Genomic DNA, 24,529 nt, shown 5'->3' with positions numbered 1-24,529 from the left:
CTAAGACAGCACAGTTAATATTTGCTGCCATTTAATGTAGTGATTTCTATCCTGTTTCTACCTCACTGATTTTTAGACATTTAATCCAAAAGTCGTTTGGGAACTGAAATTATCTAAGCAATTATTTTGTTACTCCACTCTCTTTATGCAACACAGGCACTAAGTGAAACTTTAAATTTATGCAAAAAGAAGAAGAAGAAGATTACAGGGGACATATTCACTGTAAAAAATGATTATTCAATAAATACATGTAGCTAAGCATAGTATTATGTGTTAGTGATGCATACACAAACAAGAAAAGGGCAATCTGAAATTTCTGAACTGCTGTGAAGCACTTATCTTTTGTTTAAATATTAAGATTTTACATTGCTTTTAATCCTTTTAAAAGGCTACATGAAATATAAATTATAATTAAATGAAGTGAAGAAACTCTTTAATTCAAATTAATCATTTCACTTTGAGGTAACCCAAGAAAAAAGCTTTAAAAGATTATGTCTAATATTATAATAAAAATATTTATTATAAAAATTATCACATTTCTCTGTACATACCAAGACAAAAATACAATTCATACATTAATAATTTAAGTGGGTCTGAGTGTTCCATAGCCATTCCTAGAATCTTAAAGGTCTCCCGTAGACTTACATATGCCAAGGTAGACAATTTCTATTTTATTTACATAGTTCATGTTATTGAGATATTAACATTTCTTTCTCTCTAGTATTTTAAAGATAGTTTACAGTGTTTGGGTTAATTATATAACTGCTTAAAATCTTTGGTAAATACAGTATGTACATGCAAAAAGTTTTTGCTCACATTTCAATAAAAAATTAAAACAACAAATAGCCTTTTGCAAACAGTTTTGGGTAATCACTAAATGCATGAATCAAAGATGCATCATCAAGAAAAGTCACTGTCTAGGACTTTTGATGATAAAATCTGAAATCCACAGGAAATAGTTGAGGCTTCTATTACCCCAACCAGAAGCACCACAACACCAGGTCATTGCAAAATTAAATACCAACACCAAATCCAACATGTAACAGTACCAATTATTTTACAATGTAGAAAATTCTAGTTTTATTTCTGTATATCAGTTTAACATTAATTTGACACGGATGGGTTTATTATCTCATAAAACTTATCATCTTGTAAGAGCGAGAGCCATTTAAAGAAGCCACACTCTTTTGAGAGTCACCAATTCCTCCTCTGGCCAGTCATTTTTCCGTAACAATGTAGATCATTATCTGGAATAAGATGTGGGGGAAAATAGATGCCTGCCTTCTGCTTCCTTCCCTTCCTATCTCCCTTTCTTCCATCATTCATTTTGTCTTTCCTTCTTTTCTAAGAGTAATCTGCATGAATGGCCCGCCAACCTGCAGGCCATAGTCTTCCCAAAAAAATACCTTGTGCATTACAGCTGTCATTCATTAGCTCTCAGCCTCAATGACTTTCAAATGAAAGCATCCTGGCCTTAGAAAATCTTACTTCCAGGCTACCTGTTGAAAAAGACATGCCAAGAACTATTTAAATTCTAATGTTCTTAAGTGATTCAGCAACTAGAAACTTTTAACACGCATGTGAATGTGTTAATGTTGGAGTGTAGAGGATATAATTAAATATATCAAAAATGCATCTTTCGTAGCCTAGAAAATGGATGCCTGTGGCTTATCACCACTTCAGGGTAGAGACTAGCCCTTACCAAGTTAGATACTTAATATGCGATTTCTTCCCTGAACATTGTTTTTTTCCATCTATTCCTTCACTTATGAACAAAGCAAGGTAAGATATCATTTGGCTCTCGCTTTGGCAATTCTTCTCTCTCTCTTCAACCTCCAACTTCCTGAGTTCAGTGCACATTTAACAATTCACACAGGACGAGGCACGTGGAAATAAGTATTCACTTATTGTGTGGAGTATGAACAAGACAAGCAGCATAGTAAAGGAACTGTACTGCTCAGAAGAGGTTTTCTTCTGAGTTTTTACATAGTCTGAATGCCTTGGCTGCAATGTCAAATTAATGCTGTGATTCATTCCCTCCTAAAAGTGAACATTATTTTAGCCATTATTCTTTTCTCCCTAGAGCATATAAGAGTATACAAAACGTACAGGTACGTAGTACAGAGTGTAAACTAAGCTCTAATTTTCTCATGGCAGGAAAATACTGAAATCTTGACATTTGATATTCATTAAATAACAGTATCCTTTGGGGGTATGTGGAGAGTACCAGGGTAGTATCTTGTGATGTCCACAAAAGGTCTCAACTGCTAACTGCTAGTAGCCTCTCTCGTCATGTTTTCTCAGCTTTCCATCTCTTTATCCAAGAGGTGAAAAGCTGAGTTTACTTACTCTTCAGGATCTGGAATCCACTCATAAGTTATTCCCCATTATAAAACAAGGGACTGGCCGTCTGTTAACTCCTGTGGTCCTGCTCTGTGTTCTCTTTGGGTCACAGAAATGACCTCCGTTCCTCTTTGGAGCAATGTTTTTGTTGCTTTCCTTTGTTTTTGTGAAAACAAGAGTTCACACGCAAACATTCAAGAAGCAGCACTCTCATAGACCCACTTTGATCCCATGAAATGTCCTGAGTGTCCCTCTTCACATAGCCATTTTTTCCTTTGAGAGGTTCCTTGGTTCCCTGCTTGGGATACACCAGTCGTCAGCCTCGGAACTCATCTGATAATGTTTGAAGGCTGATTTGTTAAAGACCGGGAGTTTTTCTACAGACTCAGATGATAAAGCCTAAAGAAGAGGGGGAAAAAAAAAACATCAGACCAAAGAAGTTTTGCCTTCAAGTTTGTACTTGAAGTTTTATTCAAAATACATTCTGAGGGGCTGGGGTTATAGCTCAGTGGTAGAGTGCTTGCCTAGCATGTGTGAAGCACTGGGTTCTATCCTCAGCATCACATAAAAATAAATAAAATAAAGAGACTGTGTCCATCTACCAGTAAAAAATAAAAATCAAAAACACATTCAGAGGCATTTCATGTTCAAATACATTCATTTAACTGATTTAATACCAATGTTCCAGTGTGCTAGGCATTTTTGAAAATAAAACCAAAATATAAATATTATTTCCATCCAATAAGAGCTAAAATAGCACATATGCAATTATAAATTAGGGAAAAGAATTTACTTTTAGTATTTACACATCCTTTGTTTGAATATTGCTGATCTGATAGAATTGATTAGCAAAGCTATTATTTCCAGGGAAAATCCAGTCTGGCTATGATAGAATGAGGGTCCTAATTTGATACCATTAATCTACTAAAAGGCGCTTTTCCAATAGTTTGAAGACTTTTCCCCATTTCATAAATGAATGCATTAACTATTTCAGACAGTTAAAGGCCATTTGGCATTTAATTCCGATGTACAAAATGGGAGCCTAGGAGCTTAATGTTTTAGCTGCTACTCTGTAAATGTATTTTCAGCTGAAATAGTTGGCAAATGATTAACAGAATCAGGGCAGTGATCTTAGTAAATAAATTGAGCCTTTTTGTGATATAGGAAAAAACATGTACTAAATTTTAAAGTTCAAACAGGAAATGCCAGCCATCCCACTGACAGCTTGTGAGCAGTCAGATTTCCTTCCCCTGGATTTCTAATAAGGTCAGCTTAAGGTCTCCACGTGTCTTGATTTCTGTTGCCTTTTAGGCTAGAACATTATTTGCATATGTTTCCCCACAAATTTAAGTAAAACAAAAGCACAGCTTCTCTCACAGATGCCAAGAGGAATTGCCTTAAGAAATTCCCATGAGCATGTCCTCACTCTGAAAGTCAGGTAACTGCTTCTTGGGAAACAATTTTGGTCACCTGAGGCAGGAAGCATGACCCAGCTTTCTGTTTGGTAGATGCCAAAATTAAATAATATGTGTGAACACACCCACATAGAAAACAGAACAACCTGTGCTCATTATTTGCATTATTAATTCAGTTTGTGTAATTCACTCTGGATCATAGAACCCAAAGCTGTAAAAGAAAAAAACAACCATTCAAAGGCTACCTTTAAGTAGATGATAGCATCTGTCCCATATCCTGACAAAGAGTAGAGATTCAAATCTCCTTGAAAGTATTTGGCGTAAAGACGAGAAATTGGCAAGCCGTAACCAAAACCAGCCTAGAGAGGGAAGGTTAGTTATTAGTGAAGAAGTGGACATGATCATTAGAATATGATCCTTCCTCACTGATGCTGATGTCCTAGCTCCTAGGTAAATAAATTCTGGTTCCTATCAGAGACTCCTATTCGAATTGCTTCTCTTTGTTTAGTTTGCTTTGTCATTCCTTCTCATATCCCTCATGCCTAATTTAACTAAATGGATTAACTTGCCTAAATACTCCCTTGTAATCCTTGCTCTACACCTAGAACTAGGGACTGGGATGAATTCAGCCACACAATTGATCTCACCAAAGGTGCATTCCGGGAATTGTCCATCACGGGTGTTGGTGCCGTGGAGTACATGTAGCTGAAGAGGCGGTCTGTAATCCTCAGGGGAACACCACCTCCTCTGTCTGAAATCTTAAGCAAGCAAACAAGTCATTAGAGCTATACATTAAAAACCATGTACATTTTGTCTCTGTAAAAATGTCTTTCCTTCATTTAAAAATCACCTGGTACAGATGACTTGAATCATTTGCCCAAAGCAGAAAGCCTCATTATTACTGACCCTTTCCAACTCTCTCAAGAGAGAACCACAAGAAAGGCAGAAACTGGTTACCTTAATTGTAAGATCTTCTTTTCCCAGGACAACAATCACCTCAACTGGTGTGAGGGAAGGCCAACTTTCCTGGCGTTCAACAGTTGCCCTCATTGCATTCTAAAGAAAACAAAACCATAAGGAATTCAATGGCAGAAGAACGAAGGACAATAAATAACTACTTTTTATGTTTAAAATAAAAGCAGCACAGAGGGTAATTCAAAGTTTCTATTTTTTTTAAGTTAGTGGTAAAACAGCTCTGTAAATAGCCATTTATGAATGTGTCATGTAGGATGTATAATGAAAAATATTCATTTACCATGTAATATAGCTCTTGGGAGTAATGTCTAATGGAAAAACAATTCTGCTAGCTGTCAAGTTCTTATTTGTAAGCTTAATTTAAATGTAGAAATTGGTTTTTATAGTCCATTTCCTGCCTCTCTCTTTTCGGTCTTTCCATTACATTTTACATCCAGGCACCAAAGACTATTACATAACAAATGAACAGTGAATCATTGAACCAATTTATTGGCTTTTATAAAATTTGCTGGAAAAAGGTTGTTACTATTTAAAAGGACAGTCAATAATTCTAAATTAAGTTTCAATTTGCATCTGAACTTTTACCAGTAAAGGCAAAATAACTATGAGTTGGATCATTCAATTTAAAAATAATTCAAATCCAAAAAAAAAAAAAATGTATCCTTTGTCTTTTAACACAGAACAAACTTAAACTAGTTTGGCTTACTGGCTGAATATCCTGCAGATAAAATCTTGGGTTATTTACATCATTTTCCTCTCTCGCCACCTTTTAATTTATTTTCTGCTTTCTGGTTTCTATATAATATTAAGATCTATTCATTCATTAGTGAAAGTGAAATAAAATAGATGAGATGTTTGTAGTTCAGTCAATAACTCATTCCAGTAATATTAGAATAAGTTAAGAAACAGTACATTTTGAAGAGTTATGTCAGAGTTAGGGGCAGATTTTATTGTTTGCTTTTTTTTTTTTTTTTTTTTAAGTTTCCTCCTCTCAGTCCAGGGGACTTTTTGGAAAGTATCACAAAGCTTCAGGTGTTTCCTAGTTTTTAATTTTTGTTCTTGATTGCTTGTTTTTGGTTTAAGTTCAGAATTGTAGTTTAATCTTAGAACCCATGAAAGGATTGATCCTTAGCACCTGGTTACCTAAGACTGGAAACATTGGAATCCTCTGAGAGTTAGTTAGAATTACAAATTCTCAGACCTACAGAATCCAGATCTTTAGGGCATTCAAGCATATGCATTTTAACAATCCCTCCAGAAGACACTAGTGCATGCTAAAGTTTGAGAAACACTGTTCATTGTTAGGGAAAATGTAGACTGTGGGCAAGCAGCACCACAGTAGGCTTGTTGGAAATTCAGCATCTCAGCGTCCACCCAGATTGACTGAATAAGGTTTTGCATTTTAACAAAATCTCCAAGTGATGCATATACCCTGTAAAGTAGATCACTGAAGAACTGTCCTCTGAGCATATTCTAGACTAAGAATGCAGCCATATCACCAACAGTAACTCTGAGTTTTAGCCTCTCAGATTTGCGCTGGACCAGCCTTTGGGGGAAAAGGTTACAAGATCTAGTTCACTGAAGCATTCACCCTGTGACCTCTCTTAATGAATGGATAAATGACAAGCGCTTTTTTTTGACAACTGGAAAAATAATGGGAACATATTCTTGGCTCTAAAGCATTGAGACACCATGAATCATGTTGTGTGTTCTCAAACATGTTGATGCTCACATACAGTGAGCTTCACGCACTTTTGCAAATATTGGCTCTATAGCTTCTTACTATTAGTAAGCACAGAAGTAACAGTGGAGAATATATGGAGGGTCTTGTTGAGTGGGGAAATAAAAATATAACCCGTGAGCTATTTTACATTTAAAGACAAAAATCACAACTGTTGTAGAATATCATACCTTGAATAATTCAAAGAGCATATGATGAAGGTGAGAAGGAACATACACAATGTGAATTGGCTGGCCTGGAAATTTTCCTGGAAAGAGTAGAATCTTTTAGAATTAGAAAGCAAATATTTTGCTAAAATAAACTTCCATATCTTCTTGATTAATAGTTTTGATTAACACAAGGTTGGAATATTCTCCATCTTCCCCAGCTGAAAATCCTGCCATAGAACTTCTCTTCTTAAACAATAAAGACAACTGGCTTATTTTCAAAATGTTGTTCCAGCTGCTTTATTTTTTTTTTCATTTTTCTACAAATGCATACAGTTCAATGAAGTATGACACAAAATATTATAAATTAGATTATATGACTCGCCCCCATCTTGAACATATTTATATTGGACAATTTCAGTGTTAATATTATATGTATTTGGAGCTGGGGTTAGAAATCAATGTCAGAGTGCTTGCCTAGCATATATGAGGCACTGGGTTTGATTCTCAGCCATATAAATGAGTAAAATAAAGGTCCATTGACAACTAAAAAGTATTTTTTAAAAATATTATATATGTATTTTAAGATAGAAGAAGAAATATCTGTTTTAATGGTATAACAGTGAAATTAATTTTAATTTTTTTAATGCATGGTAGAAGAACACAACTGATTTTTCTATCACCCTAACATTAAATCTTACATGCTAAATATATTTGAAATTTACCAATAGGCTAATGAAAACAGAGAAACAAAAACCTCATGAGACTGTTTTGAAAAGAAAAATAAAGTATTCTTTAGTGTCCCAGGCCTTGGCAAAGATTGAATCAGAAAACACAAGGTCTGGCACAATCTGCTCTTTATCAGACAGTTCAAGCAGTTTATTTACAAGTATTATGCAACAATGCAGCTTATATTGAGAGATGTTTTTCAATCTTTATTTATACCCCTGCTTTATCTAATTCACTTGCATTTTCATGTTCCCAACCTACTCTTAATTTGAGCAACTTGATTTTAAATTTTGTACCTAACAAAAATTGTTCCTATATAAGTGTTACATGAAAAAAAAATGTTTACTTTGAATGGAAAAGAGAAAGTCATTCCAATATAAGCATTCTGTCTTGCTTTGAGATACAACTATTTTCTAGAACAGAATGGGACAAGATAAAAAAAAAAACACCTTTCATACATCATATAATTATTTTAATCACTGTGGGATGACCTTGTCTTGTCAGAGTTGAAGCATGTTCTGCTTCCTAACAGTGATATATACATACAGTACATTTTTTTATGTGGTGGTAAGAACATTTAACATAAGATCTATTTTCTTAAAAAAATTTAAGTGTGCAATACAGTATTGTTAGTATGCACATATCTGATATCTAGAACATACTTATCTTACATAACTGAAATTTTTGACCTATTGAATAGCAAACTCCCCATCTCTCTTTCCCCTCAGCCCTTGGCAAACACTATTCTACTCTCTGTTTCTGTGAGTGTGACTATTTTGGATATCTCATGTAAATGGCATAATGCAGTATTTCTTAGTGCAATTTAAAGTATTTTGGTTTCCAAGTCTGATGAGGGACCTCTTTGAAGATATCTCCACTGCTAAGTGGCTCTCCCTGTTTCTGGTCTCCTTATCTTTCTTATTCTAAAGTAAGCAATCTTTTCTTGATCTAAGATCTTGGAAGCTAGGTCCTACTTTAAATTCATAATTATTTGTTTAACAATTCTTCTTTATGAATCATCATTAACAATTTAACATGCACAATTAGAGGTTTCCAGCTGAGATAGTTAAAGAGAACCTTGGCTCCAAAAAAATGAGTACAAGTTCTAGACAAGTTCAGAAGAGGAAAAAAAAAAAAAAAGAACACAAAACTTGTCTTTATTTACAAGAAGGAATTAGACTGGAGGAATAGTGAATATTCTATAGGCTAAAATATAGTTTATTTATAGCTTACCGTTTACTTGTGTGAGCTTTAATTCTGGAGATGTTAAATAATACTGATCGCAGAGCATTTTTGAACTCTCGAAGGCATCTAGAATAGAATTTTTTTTCAAAACAAAATGAAATGAATTTATGCCAAGTACTGTTTTCAAGTAATCTTCAACATGCATGATACCCTGGATCTAAAATATTCACTGTAGCATAGCTTTATATACATGAAAAATGTCTTTTTAATATTTATTGGGCAATATTTTATTGAAGTTGTAGTTGTAGTAATAGGAATATATATATATATACATATATATATATATTTGAGAGATCAAATATAATATACAAGAATGTGACATTAGCCATTTATGTTTAAATTTTTTATAATATTATAAATGAATGTTCATGCTTCTTACTCTTAAAAGCAAAGGACTTTGATGGCAGTATTTATAACAATACAAACAAAATACTATGAACATAACTTCATTTGCAGTCACCTCAGTTATAGATATGTCAATAATTTATCATATATTTTCAATCAAGGAAATTCAGGAATTTAGAAATTACCTTGGATCACTGCTACCACGTCACATTTTGGATCAATGCTTCCAATGTGGCTGGGGTTTCCTGTCTGTGAGTCACTAAATATAAGAACTGTTGAAAAACAAAAATATGTTATAGTAAAATGCAAGACAGTGATTAGAATTACCACTGAGAAAGACTGTGACCCACTGGTTATTAGAAGGCACAGTTATAGTGTGGCTTATAGTGGATACCCATATCTATGTATCATGATCAAGATAACTTACTGTGCTGGTTCATCAGCATCCGAGTAGAAATACGGTTCATATAAAATCGATCCAAAAAGTACTGAAGACTTTGATTGGTGACTGGGTCAACTGTACAGGTATCTTTGTACTCTAAGATTCCTTGTGCCATTGTAGGTACTACATTGTGGTGTCTATTTCGAACTTTGATGAGTGTATCTACAAAGCTAAGTCATAACATTTACAGTTAACATAAGTTACATAAATTTCATCTACTTCTTTTTCTTAGATTGTTTTAAAGAAAGCTAAAGTTTTTTTTATGGTACCCATCTAAGTCTAAACAAATAAAATGATAAAACGCTGGGGTGAAGATTCACTACAGATTCTTCTAATACAGTAGAGGAGATAGTTTCATAAATAGATTTATTTTATATCCATGTTACGCATAAAACTACTAGCTCTGTGACCGGTACATTGATTTAGGCATTCATTAAGCCTTCTCTTTAAAAAATTATTGAAATCCAAGATGACTCTGGAATATCATTGTGAAAAATGTCTCAAAATTTCTTGTCAGATGTAGGAAACATCTGAACTCAACTTATTTAGGTAGTTAGAAACTGTCAGTTACTCTGAAAGTAAGTACATAATCTTCAATGCCACTGAGACGTATTGAAATTACTTAATAGTGCAAATATAATCATTGGAATAAATTTATAGTAAAAATGGAATTCCTTGGGGGGGAAGAAAACCTCAAGATCTATACATTTATTCATACTCAGTACCAATTTTCGATGCCATATTTATTCACTTCTAAAAGCCCAATAGGCCAAAATTTGTCATCTTAAGGGATTGGAAATTTATTATTCAGAGTTGGAGTTTCTTTAATTTAGGTCTGGAAAAAATCTTAGGATTATGTCTGAAAATAGCCAAAGTTTTAAACCCTTATTCTACTGCATAGAGCTTACTCTGACAAATTTTTCTGGTCTTCTGGGCTTTTCTCATGGAATTCCACCAACTCCATCAGGCTCTGGATATACCTGTAGAGTAACAATATGCTGTGTTTTAAAATCAACACTCAGAAACAAATGGCTGAAAATAAATGCCTTATTTTTTCCCAAATGATTTGAAAAGAAAAACCAAGCATTATGTTCAAAATTTAAACTTTTCTTTACAACAGTTGAAAAATAATAAGTTAAAAATGTAAAAAGCTACAAATTTCAATCCTCAACTTTCTAGCTGAAAAGTTTAGCTTAAAATGATTTTTTAGCTATTTCAGATCAGTATTCATTTCCTGACTATTAGCAAAGACACTTGGAAAGGACTTTTTTTCTAGTATTTTTTTTTCTATAGGAGAGTAGAAGTCTTGAAGGCAGCAGCAAATATTACAGATTAAATACTTGTGTCGGACTGTAACTGTTTCATGGATGTGTATGATACATATATTTCCTGAATCAATGACTACAGAGCTGTGCAGTGAATGGATAAGGGTGACATTCTGGTTATCCTGGCTTTGTTCTTAAAAAAAAAAAATTCTCTTTTAGGTTACTTACCTTCTCTAAGTATCAGTAATCTTATTGCAAAAGTGACACAAACTGAGTGCTGGCTGTGTGCTAGGTACTATTCTAATTTTCTTAAATGCATCACCTCAGTTATGTTCAAACATCTTTTTGACTCCTACACTTACTCCCTTTAATAACAGATGGGGGATTGAGGCATAGAAGGTTTTAAGCACCTGCCATGGATTCCACAACTAGAGAGGCAGAAGCAGATTTCAACCCAGAGCTTACTCTGTAACTCAGTGTTAAGTAACAAAGATTAGCTCTCTATAAATAGTCATTTTAATCTATTTCTAGGCATAGGATTTCTTTTGCAAACTCCATGTACTATTTTGTAAAGAACAAAATTGAAATTGTATATGTTGATTATTTTTCAAATTTCTCCCAGAAGTCAAAAATTATATTGTAAAGAAATCTACATTTTTAGGATAAAAATCCCTATTTATAGTTTCATAACTGCCCTAATGATAATTGATATTAATAAAAAAATTCTTTACATCTTTCAAAAGTTTACTGTTTCAGACCAACTGTTTTCTGATTATGATTTTACTACCGTACAAAAAGCCATCATTGGGTCATTGTTTTAAAACTCAAAACTTCAAAATAGTTCACCACTTACCAGCTTTTAACCAACTGCACTGAAGAAGTATTTGTTAATCGATCAGGGAGGACATCAATCTCCTTTAAGATATTGGCTAGTCTCACTGGCAATTCTTGCCGCAAAAATGAAAAAGAAGTTCTTTCACATGCATTGTCTGAACCTATAATAAATGAAATTCGTTTAGTTTTTGGATAAAAAATAATACCTAAATGATATAACCAAAACCATTAACTATCAAATATTGAAAACACAAATATTATAAAATTATATTTCAGAGTTGAGTTACTCTTTCTAGGTAATTCAGGAGCACATATCTTTATGGTATTTTTCTTCTTTTTTCTAAAAAGTCAACAATATAGGAGAATTCTTTTCTTTTTCAAGAGACTATGTTCCCAAGAAGTAAAAACATCCCACAGTTCTTAACATTCATAAAAGGGTCAGACAACAACACAACATTCTTTAGTGAGTTTAGACTGAATTGGGAGTGTGTGTGGGGGGGAGAAGGTGATGGAGTGAAAATGGAGATGTTTCCAGACGAGCAATAAATAATGTTTCATTTAAATCCTTGAAACTCATAAAACTGCTGCAGCCAGTATATAAATATTTTCAGCAATAATTCAAATATATGGCAAACTATATTGGCGAAAAAGACAAAGTCTGTTAGGAATACAGAAAGATGTACCCTGGAAGGGGTAGAATCCATTAATTGGAGGGTACTTCATAATATTAGAAATCTTCTCCCAAGAAGTACACTGTTGTGAAGGAGGGGACACTTTCTAGTTCATTGTTAAATGGTGACTGGAAGCTAAAAATATTTTAACTCAAAGATCTAGGCAGATATAAGAGAAAGATAAGCTGAAATCGTTCAGTATCAGCAGGGCTGCAGGTGGCCTTGACCTGTAAGCGCACACTGTCAAAGAGAGTAGCCACATCTGGGAAAAGGCCAGGTGCGCAGACCTTAAGGTTCCAGGACCTCATCGCAGAGTGGACCCCCGTTGGTTGCTTAGCCTGGATACCAGCCCTTCCTATACCAGGGTAGAAAGTTATGGCAGCTCCCCAGTGCTAGTGTCACCCGGCCTGGATCTTACGTCCCCTCTCACCAAAGTCCAGCAGCTGCTTCATGGAAAGCGGGGAGGGGCTGTAGCGGGAGAAAAGCTCGACCTCCCGGGGTACCAGGCCGACGCTGCTCAGGGAGCGGGCGCTGTGCATCGCGAAGCGAGCCGCCTTCATCTTGACGCCCACCGAGCTTGGCAGGGACTGGTGCTGGCGAAAGCTGCTGGGAGCAGAACTTGGGACCAAGGAGGGGACGCGGTGTGTCCAGGCGAGAACCGCAGGTGCACGGTCAGGCTCGGGTTTGGAGGGTGCTGTAGAGGAGCCAGGCAGTGAGACCCAGGTGCCGTGGCCCAAATCCTTGCGTCTTCCCACCCTAGCTGCCTTTTATTTGTCTCTCTGCACTCTCCACCCCCAACCCCAGCCGGGAGGAGTCACTGGGACTTGGCAACAAGTCCCGAACTTGGAGCGACGCCAATCAGCTCAGAAAAGGAACTTTTGGCCCCGCCCCCTGGCCTGGGTCACCAAAGAGTGGCACAGTGACCACGTAGGGGCCTGGCACTGGCGGAAGGGTAGAGTGGGACGGTGGCCAGAGAGGCGGAAGCTGGGGACAGTGTGGGCTCAAGATCAGTCTCTGGGGACCGGGACCCAAGTCGCGTGGGTTGGGGGCCCGCCCAGGCTCGTCCTTGTTTACAATTCCGAAGCTGTCTCAATGTCACGCATTCCGGACCTGAAGCTGTTTCCAAGAGTCGGGACTCAGAGAAGCTTATTGGTCCTCGCTCAGAGCGGGACTTTTACAGTAGCCAGTCATCTGCGTACAAAAGTATGGGCTTCCCTGCATTGGACAGAGAAAGGAATGAACAATCTAGAGGTTTCCCCGCGTTTCCCCATTAGCAAACTGCGCACACCTTGGGAACTGAAATCCCTTTTGCTTTGACTTTAGGAGCTGCCAAAGGGAATCTACTTTTTCCCGCCCTGGGGGGAGGGGGAAAGACCATCAATTCGTTTTTCTCCAGTAAACACTTTTCCCCCCATTAGATTTATCTCTTTATTTAAAAAGTGGGGGAAAAAAGTGATCAATTCGTTACTTTGAATCACCTTTTTCTCCCATCAGAAAATTTCATCACTCTCTCCCCTTGTATGAAATGTCCTTACACTAAATCTTTGCCCGAGGCATTCTATTCTGCCTTCCAATGTCCTGCACAAACTATCTGCCCCAAGAGGTTTTTCCTGATTGCCCCTCTGCTTTCCTTCTTCCACATATGGCCTTTGTCACTCATGTAATTACAGCACACTGTAGTTGTTTAGGTTCTTATATTATCGCATCTTCCTGATCCTGCTCCCCTAAAAGAGATCAGAATAGGAACTTTTCTGATGAGTCTTTGGGATTCTTACCCTGCTTTGTCACTACTCAATATGCATTAAATTAGAACATTCCTCCTAACATTCTTCTCCTCTCCCTACACCGCCTACATTCCCTAAAGGGAATGGAGAATGAAGCCACAGGGTTGGGGTAAACTGGTAGTAAGAAATTTGGTTACTAATGAAATGGAATGGGACCTAATGAGTTTAAGATGTTGTTTGCTATACAAGATCCCATTTGGCCTCCTGCCCCTGCATTTAATAAGCAGCCTGGGAGAAGGGGATTATGAAAGTCATAGGTGAACCTCAACTCCATTGTCACTCTTTGCCTTCTTTCTCTAGGAGATCTCCTTCAGTTATAGGACTAATACCCAATTTCTTTCTCTAATATAGACTTTCTCATGACAGCCAAATTCCTATGCTTTATTAACTATTTGACTTCTCCACTTGGATGTCTAATCAGCATAAATTTTGCTCCACCCCAATCCACCACCATTCCTGGGGTTCTGAGCTTGTCCTGTTAAGCTCTCTGTAATTTTTGTTACCTGTGTATAGACACCATATTTACTTTCCTACAATTTCCCAGTTTGTTTTTGATAAATAAATCTTCCAGGATTTTTGACTCCCTTTGGTCCCCAAATATTTTGCTGAGACTTAAGAAAAAATAGCCTTATGAAGACATCTGACTATTCTAATCTTCTTAATTATGAGAATGGGGCTCAGCTTTTTAAAGACAGTGAGAGATGATTCTGGGGTGCATGAAAAGACTCCAGCAGTTGCACTTGGGTGAGACAGAAAAAGAAAAGAAAATGCATCAATTCAAAACAACAGCTCAAGCATTTATCTTAAGTTGGAACACTTGTGTGAACATAGCAAATTCCAAACTGCATCTCCACTTGTACATAGGTTTTGATACCACCATAATTTATATTTTGGTACTTGGAATCATTTATTTAACATTTACATAGTACTATGAAGCAAAGACCTGTGTTCAAGAAACCAAAAGATGAAATAAGACTCACTTTTATGAAGCAAACAAATGTAAGGCAAAATCCCCTCTTTTCCATGAAAATCCTGGGAGAGAATCCCTCCCCTTTTTTTGTGGTGCTGCGGTTGAACCCAAGGCCTTATACATGCTACTAAAGCTCTCTACTACTGCATCACCCCACTCCTCCACGGATTACATCCTTATGTGAGGTCACAAATAGACAAAAATACATACTTCAAAGAATTATACTCTGATTTGCATAGGGAAGGCAAAGGAAATTATGTAGTGCAGGTAGATGTAGGAAATATGAAAGTCCCATTTGTTGAAGTCCATTTAGTGTTCAACCTCACTTACCCTGTCAGTTGTGGGATGATTAAAGATCAGGTGGAGTCATATGATGTTCACAGAGATGACTAAGAACTAAATGTGAACTGAGGTCACCCAAATTTTGTCTCCATGTTATCCCATTCAATAATATTTACCACAATTGCTCTCAGAGTACATGGCATTCTTCTAGGTCATTTCTGTATGATGGGAACTCGTGTTATAATTGGCACCATTGATGTTAGCTGGGCTGGAAGGGTCAGGTCACATTGTTACCCAGTTGGCTGAAATGTAATGTATTACTATGATTAAAGAGTGGCCTGGGGAGAGAGTGGCATATCTATTCTCAGCTACAGATCATTGAGATGATCCAGTTGGGACAAAGGTGAAACAAAAACTATTTGAGGACAGTGGGAAGTGAAAAAAAAATCCATATATTCATTTGAGTAAGGGTAAACCATGAGAAGACTATGAAATGGTTTACTGTTGGGGGGAAGAATCAAAGCTACCACTTTGCAGATACAGCAACACAGCAACCCTGCATGAGAAACCCAATTTCTTGAAATTTTGAGGTAAACTCTTACCTAGCACAAAATAAGTCTGTCCAGCTTACTTGGAAAATCTAATATAAGGCTGGGAATGCAAGTCACAATATTTTTAGAGGGTGGGAGATGACCAATTTGACAAAATGCGTCAGAATCCTTAAAGAGAAGCCTATTCTATTTTCCCACCTCCATGAACATACTCCAAGGAAGCAACTAAAAATATACATAATTTGAACTACAAAGCCACAGTGAAAAGATTAATGGATTTAAGGTTAAGACATGAATAGCAAATTTGAAGAAAGCATTTGCATAATATGCAACAAATGATTATTTAAGAGTGGCTATTCAAGTAGGGTACAAAAAGGTCATGATCTGTTCTCTCACGGAGATTATAGACTTCCGGGGAAATAGCTATTACCAAAGAAAATGGACAGTAAGACTGTGTGTTAAATCGGGACAAGCACTATAAAGAAAACTCACATAAAGAATATAATGGACTAGAACTACCTTAGATTTGGTGGTCAGAGTTGTTCTTTCTGAGGTAATGACAACTAAATGAGATGGAACAGCCTTCTATTGCGGATGACAGCAAATGCTGGTGAAACATAGTGGTGGAGATATTGGGGGAAAGCAGGGGCTAAATCACCACTTTGTCTCTGCTGTTTCTTATAATCATGCTAACTTAGAGGATATCAGGTGCCAGGAACATTTTGTGGATGTACCAACACCTATTCTCAAGTACTTCAGACTCATAGTAGATGATGGGAAAAAATGGTCAGCTATTTTATAATTTACAAGACTTTCATTCAATCCCTAGATTACAAAAAGCTGTAATTAAATGCATTAAGACAACAGTTCACAAGAAAGTTTTGACCAATGTACCATGTTAGTTATGATGGTGTTGGTGGTAATGGTGATGGTTCCTGACAGTGAGTGATGCTATCCATGCTAAGGAGCATGTGGAGGAAGAGCTACTATGTTGGTGATCAGGGACTTTTACCTCTGAGAATCAGCACTTAGGATGACCTTAGAAGAATGAGGAAAATTTTGGCAAATCATTGATAGGCAGTGAGAAAAAAAAATCATCCAATCCTTGGCAAAATTACAGATTTGGAGCTAGGGACACATGAGTGGAGTAATAACCAATGTAGTCTAGAAAAACCTGAGACAGGAGGGAATGGGAGAATGTGCTCCCTGCTCAAATTTGTTAACAGTTAAATAATTCAATTCAACTGAACTTTTTTTTGAACACCTGTGCTTTGGGCCCTATGATTGATGGTATGGATAAAAAGTGAAGAAGGTATAGTTTCTTTTTTCAAGGATAGGAGAAAGACATGAGTAATATTTTTAAAACTATGATGCACATAAAGTATGTCTGGAAGAGGCAAGGAGTCAGGGAAGTCTTCCTTGATAGAGGAGACATGTAAGTTATAAAGGTTGAATAAACATTGATAGGCAGATGAAGAGGAAGGGTATTGGGCCTGACCATGGTGAGAGGGAATGAAAGGAAACTTCTTGTTTGGTAGGCTCCGTGGGCTTTGTCAAATCTGAGAATGAAGATTAAAAAAAAAAAAAAAAAAAAGTTCTCTGATGTTCTAAGCCTGTAATACTGGAAGGAAGTGATTTCATTAATAAAGTCAAGGCAGCCAAAAGGGTCAGGAGGAAAGGATTATGTTGATTGGAAGATAATGTGAGTGAGGAGTGATGGAGTGATAATTTATCCAATTTCTTTACACAAGGCTCCCCTCCTATTTAGCTTCCAACTGTATCTCACTTTTTTCCCATACACAATATTTCCTTCTAGGGTAGCCCTTCGTTTTATTCTTGGCCTTCTTAAACTTATCAAGGCCAAAATCTTTCACCTCCCTAATGTCATACCTTAGCAAAAACATCATTCCTTTCTTTTGCCAATGTTATTTAAAAAAAAAAAAAAAGCAAATAAATCCAGAATCCTGAAGCTAATACCTCTTGAATTTGGGGGTGGAGAGAGGGTGGTAAAAAGAATTTTTGTTTCAGCTCCTAAAACAGGCTTTTTTTTCTCTCTTTTTTTCCCCTTGAGAAATTTCCCAATTATGTTTGATGTTTGTTTTACAAAGCAATAAATAAAGAAAGGTGAGCAAAAGAAAATGAACAATTAACTGAAGAAGAAAAATCAATGCATAATAAGCAAATGAAAACAACCTCAAACTAATGAGTAATTAGGAAAATAAACAGAAATAAAACAGACAACATTGTTCTACCATCAGATTGGCAAAAAAGAAAAAAAAGAAAAAGGCTGATAGCATCTGTTAATAGGGCCTGAGGAATGAATACTGTTCTGTGCTATTTGTGTGAGTGTAAAATTGGCAAACATTTTTTGGAAGGCAATTGGCAGAATCTATAGAAATATCAAGCATGGTTATCCAAGGTGTCAGTCATTCCACATCTACAAACCTATCCTACAGTTTTACCAATGGAGAACATAAAGATATATGTATAAAGTCATCCATTTTACTATTAACTATATGAACAAAAATTTGAAATCTACTTGTGTACCCATGAAGGCATGGGTGATAATCTATGGCTGCCCACTAATGATATACTCATGTATCAAATGTTATGCAGAAAATATAACGAATGAGGTAAGTTTTTGCAGCAATCTTGGAGGTCTGCGGCTCTGATCTTTCAAGGAAGAGTTTGTTGTCAGTTGCAAGGAATTCAATAGCTGACAGCCTTCAGCACCAACATGTTTGGGATCCACACAGCAGTTGAGCTGAAGCCACACCCTTCCCACACAACCCCTAGTGAAAGATGAATACCTAGAAGGACCTGGCCACTTCTCCTCAACATAGGACTCCTCTGATGGGAATTTTTTGTTTTGGAGGCCCCTGCTGGGTAGCTGAGGCTTTTTCAGATCTATGTCTCAGACTGAGTCTGCCCTGCTCAGTATTGCTTCCCTGTCCTCTTTCCTTTCATCTGCATCATAGTTGGGAAAACTTTCCCGGATCAACTTGCTTCCTCCCCTTTAGACTTTCACATCCTGCCTCAGTCAACCTAGCTAGGAACTCTGGAACAAACACTTGCCATTAGAGAAGTCCTACACTGGGAGAGAGAGAGATTATTTCCCTCCTGTCCCTGACTGTATAACTGGGATTTACATACTCGGTGATCGCCATTTGGAAAAATCCCACTTAGGACTCTGGCTCATGAGATTAGGGAAAGACCACGTCTGGAAAATTTCTCCCACAACTAGATAGTAAATACAACATAATAAAGCATTTTGGTGGAAATGACTGAGACTAGTGCCATCTTTATAAGTATCTTATGGATGTAGGGATAGTATTCATCATCATGTACCATGTCATCATTCATATGAAGTCATCTTTGGAGACTGAATGTTTCCTTGAGAATGATTGGTGACTACTATGAGCCAGGGGTGTTGTGCACCTTAACTGAAGCAGCTATGCTGGATGTCACATTATCACCAAACCATATAAATTAGTGGAAATGTAAACTAGTACTCTGGGCATATATACAAAGGAAACGAAATCAGTGTATTGAATAGACATCAGCTCCTGTGTTCATTGCAGCACTATTCACAATAGCCAAAAAATGGAAACAATGCCCCATCAGTTGATGAGTAGGTAAGGAACATGTGATATTGCTCGCTCCCCAATAAAATACTATTTAGCCATAAAAAGAAGAAAATCCTGTCATTTGTAACATAAAAGAGCTTGAAGAACATTATGTTAAATGAAATAAACCAGTCACAAAACACAAATACTGAATGATCTCACTTGTAAGTGGAATCTGACATCGTTGAACTCTTAATTGGAGAGTAAAACGTTGGTTACCATAGACTGAGAGATGGGGACATTAAGAAGATATTGGTCAAAAGATAACAAAATTTCAGTAAGACAGGAGGTGTAAACACAAAAGATATCTTGAACAATACAATGACTATAGTTAATAATAATGTGAAAATTGCTAGAAATAGATTTTAAGTATTCTCACCATAAAAATAGTATGTGAGGTAATATATATATATTAATTACCTTCACATAGCCATTCCACAATGTATACTTATTCCAAATAATAATAATATTTGCACATAATACACATATATGTTTTTCAATTAAAAAAAGAAAATTAAAAAAATACAAGTCAATATAAAAACATGGTCCAGGAGCATGTTATACAGGCACTGATTTTTATTTATGCTATCGTTTCTACCAGCCCACCTCCCCCAAAACCTTTTCCCTCCCATCTCTGCTTACCAGGGAATGCAGATTGACACCATGTGTACGTACTGACTTAGGAAATTGTCCTCTATAGTTTATTCATTGTACAAAGCATGTTGCAGACCAATATATTAATAATATGATGTGATTTTTATTAGAGAGAGGGAGAGAAGTGTATGTGAATCTGAATTCATGGGAGCTTACAGAGAGTCTGGGAAGGAACCATACCAAACAATTATGGTATTGGAGATGTGTGGAAGGAGAAATACTCACTTCTCTCTCCATATTTATGTTCTACATGGTGCTAGCACAGTGCTAAAACCGGTAATAGTTCTTGACCGAGTCAACAGTGTAGGAAACACACTCCTCTGTGAAGGGTTGTCACTTGCTTTGTGATTTTCTTCTCTCTTGGGATTATGGGATGAAACATCAGTGAACCTGGGCAGCCAGATCTTGACTTCTGCTATTACTGACTATGCCCCTGCCAGTTCCAGTGGTCCCTTGTGACTGTATTTCACTGTAGTGTGAAGGATTGGGAGGGCACAGTGGAGAGCATTTCTAGAAATAAATGCAGTACAATGAGTCATGATGGTCTAACTATTTGGTGTATTGGCCCACTGTCACTGAATTTGAAGGTAGAACTAGGGCTCTGGAAACTGTATAATCCTAGGCAACTTCAAAAGGTTAGGAGAATTAGCCAACTCTCCAGCCCCTCAATTTCTCAAACTCATTAATCACAATAATGTTGACCCCCTACTGCATTTCTGTTACCTGTTTGCATGGGCACTTTACATATCAGATGTGAAGGTTTGATATATATCTTCCAAAATCCATGTTTACACTTAATTCTCAATGTGGTGTATTTAGAGGTAGAGACTTTGGGGGGAAGTTAAGTCATGAGGGTTTTGCACTCCTAAGTGGATTGGTACTTTATTAAAGGGCTGGGAGGAACTGACTTAGGTTCTTTTTGCTTTTCTGCTCCTCCATCATATGATGACAGTGTTCCAACCCCCCAGAGGATCCAGCCACAAGGCATGGTCTTGTAAGAAGAGAGCAGTCCTCAGCAGATAATAAACCTGCAGGTACCTTGACAAAGGACTTTCCAGCCTCCAGAACTATAAAAAAATAAATTACTTTTCCTTTTCAGTTGCCCAGGCTAAGTATTTTGTTATGGGAGCACAAATGGACTATATACCAGATGACACTCGGGACGATCTCATCTCTGAAAATATGAAGGCTGGTGGTTCCTCCCCTCTCGGATTCCAACACATCCTGTTCTTCTTCCCTTTTGTGTATCTCCTTTCTGTCCTTCATCCTGTCCTGGCACTCATGAAGATTATCTGGCCATAATCCATTCCTTTTGCTCTAATATGTCATTCATTTTCTGTTTCCCATGTTTTCTCTCTCCAGCTAGATGCTCTGTTCATTATTTCTTTCATTCTCACCTCTCTGCTTCCTTCTCATTCTTCTTCTGTCTTGCTATCTATTAACCAAGGGATAGATATTATTCTTCTGTGATATTTTCTCCCCAAGGCAATCACAGCATCTCTAGGTGTGTAGAAATCATAATTTAGCTAACCGACTGTCTGGATTCTATGTTGTATCGTTGGACCTCAGAGTCTTCCTAGGCCCATCTCATCATGCATCAAGTCCTGATTTAACTCAGGCATCATCTAATTTCTTTGTCTTATTTCATCTACATTTGACTAGATTCTTCTCTGAACTGTTTTGGATATTCTTCAAAGTGACATAGCCTCTCATTCTCCTCACTCTTTTTCCAAACACATCTGCCTTCTGGAACTCAGAATTTGTCTTCAGACTCCCTATAAAACCATTTGCTTCCCTGAACATTCTCTCCATATTTTTGCCACAACTTGAAGGCACCATGTTTCTTGTAGCTTCTTGGGTGTGGATGACTTTTTTCAACCCAAAGTAATTCATGTGCTAAAGGTGAGATAGGAATCCTCCTCCTCCTCCTCCCATACCTTGTCTGTTACCTCTGCTGCTTTCAAAACATTTTTCTTACATTCTCTACAGATCACAAGTCCTTTGCAGAACAGGCATCAGACAATAATAGTTGGTTGCTGCCATTTATAGAATACCTGGTGGCTGTCTTCCTTGTTAATATGACTCCTGTTATCACTGTTGTTAAATTTAATGCCACTGTAACGGATCCAGCTATACTTCCTCCCCCAATTCATCAATCTCTTCACCTTAATATCACCGTACAGCCCAATTCAGCTTCCCATTTCCATAATCACACTTCTAAAGTTGTCTTCACAAATAATACCATGTCCAAATGATCCAATATAAGCATCCTATGCCCTCCCATAATTTGAACATTGAACTTGACTCTTTTTTCAAGTTCAATACCTCAAACTCACTGGGTCTCTCATTACACTTTCCTTCTTAGGTCTCCTTTCCACTCTTACCTAATGAGAATGCCCTCGTCCAACACTATAATTATTCACCCTTGGGAAAACCTTTTAACTATCCCCTTCTGTTTTGCTTACTTAGTAAGCCAACTCACATTAAACCACTCTAAATATAGAAAGTAGGTACAAATTTCAGTCCATAAATGTCAAATGTGCAAGGGTTGATATTTGATTTGCCTTGACTTCCTATGTAAGTCAGATTGCTGTCTATGATAAGATCCTCTGGAGAATTTAAGATTTTCTTCTTTTTCTCAGAGCTTATGGATACCTAAGGTATTAGGGCAGCTGGGCATCTAGCCATGTAATATCCATTGAGATACTTTCCATTCAAATTTGGTCTTAGATTGTTGGTTCAAGCGAATTGTTGCTTCATTATGCCTCATTCCATCCAAAAGACCCATTAGGCCTGGTGCTTTTTCTTTGCGCTTTTCTGAAGTCCATGGGAAGTATTTCACTCTGCTGCTCCTGAAACATACTGACATCTTGTGCTCCATCCACATCAGTGTCCCATTTGTTGTGGCTGTACTACATTTTTAGGCTGAAGCAAACTTTACAAGGTTGTCTCAGGCCCGTGTGCCTAAATGCCCCCACAGCTATTGTTTTTCCTCCTGTCTGCCAAGGGTTTTGGTACAGAAAATGAGTTTCAAAAGCAAAGATCTTGAAAGGATTTTTAATATGTGAATATAAAACATATCGCTTCAAGGTTCCCAATAAAATTACCTCTCAAACCAGAATAAATTCTCTGGTTCTGGAGTTATAGAATTGAATAAGAGTTGGAGAATTGACAACAACTCAGCCGAGCCCTAAAAGGGGGTTACTGGATAGATCATAGGAATCATACATAAGTTTTGTGGAGCCAAGAGAAATGAAAACATGAATTTCAAATTTTCAGTAAAGCATATCTCTTAAGTTTGTAGTGAGTATTTTTGGCCCTTTTGTGAATCATAGTCCATCTATCCACATGGGTGACGGAGGAACATGGAGCCATAAAAAATGTTGGTGAAAACACACAGTTAATATTTTGAACATCACATGCACAGATGTAAGAAAATACACCAATTTAACAATAGTGGTTAATTTTTAGGTGGTAGAATTATGGGTATTTACGTTTGCTTCTTAAATGTTTTCCCAAATGTTAAGCAATGAACTATGTCTGTGTTATTTCTTAATCATATGAAAATAACTGTTATTTCAAAAGTTGAAATGAAAATAGAAAACATGTAGAAGAATTTGGAAAATATATATTCAAAAAAGGCTTTTTTGGGGGATTAAATTTTGAAAGAAGAGCAAGATTTAAAAATGGGTCAGCAGACTAGTTGCAGTGGCACACACCTGTAATCCCAGTCAGTCAGGGCCTGAGGCAAGAGGATCGCAAGTTCAAAGTCAGCCTCAGCAAAAGTGGGGCAAGAACCTGTCTCTACAAAATAGGGCTGGGGATGTGGCTCAATGGTCAAGTGCCCCTGAGTTCAATCCCTGGTCCCCCCCCCAAAAAAAAAAATACAGGTCAGCAGTCTTCTGCCTTCTCTTTGCAACCCCTTGTGCACATCAAGAGGCAGAAAGATTGAGGAGCTGGGCCACCTGCAGACCACTCCCTCTCCCTCTATCATTCCCACCCAGTAACTGCTGGGGGCTGATGCTGAGCCACTGCTGGCTGAAACTTTGCTTCCGGTTCTCCTGCCTGTTTTTTTTTTTTTTTTTTCCTCTGCTTTCTCATCATTGGCTAAATTTCCAGGAGTTTCACCAAACAGCATATTTCCTCTCCCCACAACCCCATCACACACAGAGTTCAGATAGAATTGGCTTCCTTTTAAAAATCAAGGTTTTAAAGCCACCATTCAGGTTTGGTTTATGTAGTTCTGATTGGCCACCTCGGATCAGCTTTTCTGATGTTTCAAATAATAAAAGGGCTATGATCAGGCTCCAGGTCATGTGAAAGACAACTGGACAAGACAAAAGGAAGTCTCATCGTTTCTTTGTTTAACCCAGGGCAGGATTAAGAAAACAAGAACAATAAATAAAATTACATCAACCTTGCACTGACTATCCAGGTAAAAATGGAACAAATTTAATCAGTTATATAAATATTCCTGACTACCTCGTTAATTCAATCAATTCATGTGCCCT

At 37.0% G+C, this 24,529-nt stretch overlaps 1 protein-coding gene across 2 annotated transcripts; it reads right to left on the bottom strand.

Moving 5' to 3' along the window:
* Positions 1–489: 489 nt before the first annotated feature.
* Pdk4 (pyruvate dehydrogenase kinase 4) lies at positions 490–12,992 on the bottom strand. 2 transcript variants are annotated; one of them, NM_001282267.1, is given in 11 exon segments: positions 495–2,742; positions 4,004–4,117; positions 4,406–4,516; positions 4,716–4,814; positions 6,645–6,721; positions 8,583–8,660; positions 9,125–9,211; positions 9,367–9,551; positions 10,290–10,361; positions 11,500–11,641; positions 12,582–12,884. In NM_001282267.1, coding segments are annotated over 11 exon segments (1,239 nt in total). In that variant the 5' UTR covers positions 12,712–12,884; the 3' UTR covers positions 495–2,598.
* Between the last annotated feature and the right edge of the window lie 11,537 nt (positions 12,993–24,529).

The sequence above is a fragment of the Ictidomys tridecemlineatus genome, chromosome 2 (assembly GCF_052094955.1).
Source record: "Ictidomys tridecemlineatus isolate mIctTri1 chromosome 2, mIctTri1.hap1, whole genome shotgun sequence".
In the NCBI taxonomy this organism is placed as follows: Eukaryota; Metazoa; Chordata; class Mammalia; order Rodentia; family Sciuridae; genus Ictidomys; species Ictidomys tridecemlineatus.
This window is presented reverse-complemented; position numbering and strand designations above follow the sequence as displayed.

Coding starts and splice junctions, on each gene's coding strand:
- Pdk4 (XM_078025867.1), bottom strand. CDS start 12,711: ATGAAGGCGGCTCGCTTCGCGATGCACAGCGCCCGCTCCCTGAGCAGC. Junction 9,552..10,289: donor GACCAGAAAAATTTGTCAGA/GTAAGCTCTATG, acceptor GTTATGACTTAG/CTTTGTAGATACACTCATCA. Junction 4,815..6,644: donor TGCTCTTTGAATTATTCAAG/GTATGATATTCT, acceptor TGTTTTCTTTAG/AATGCAATGAGGGCAACTGT.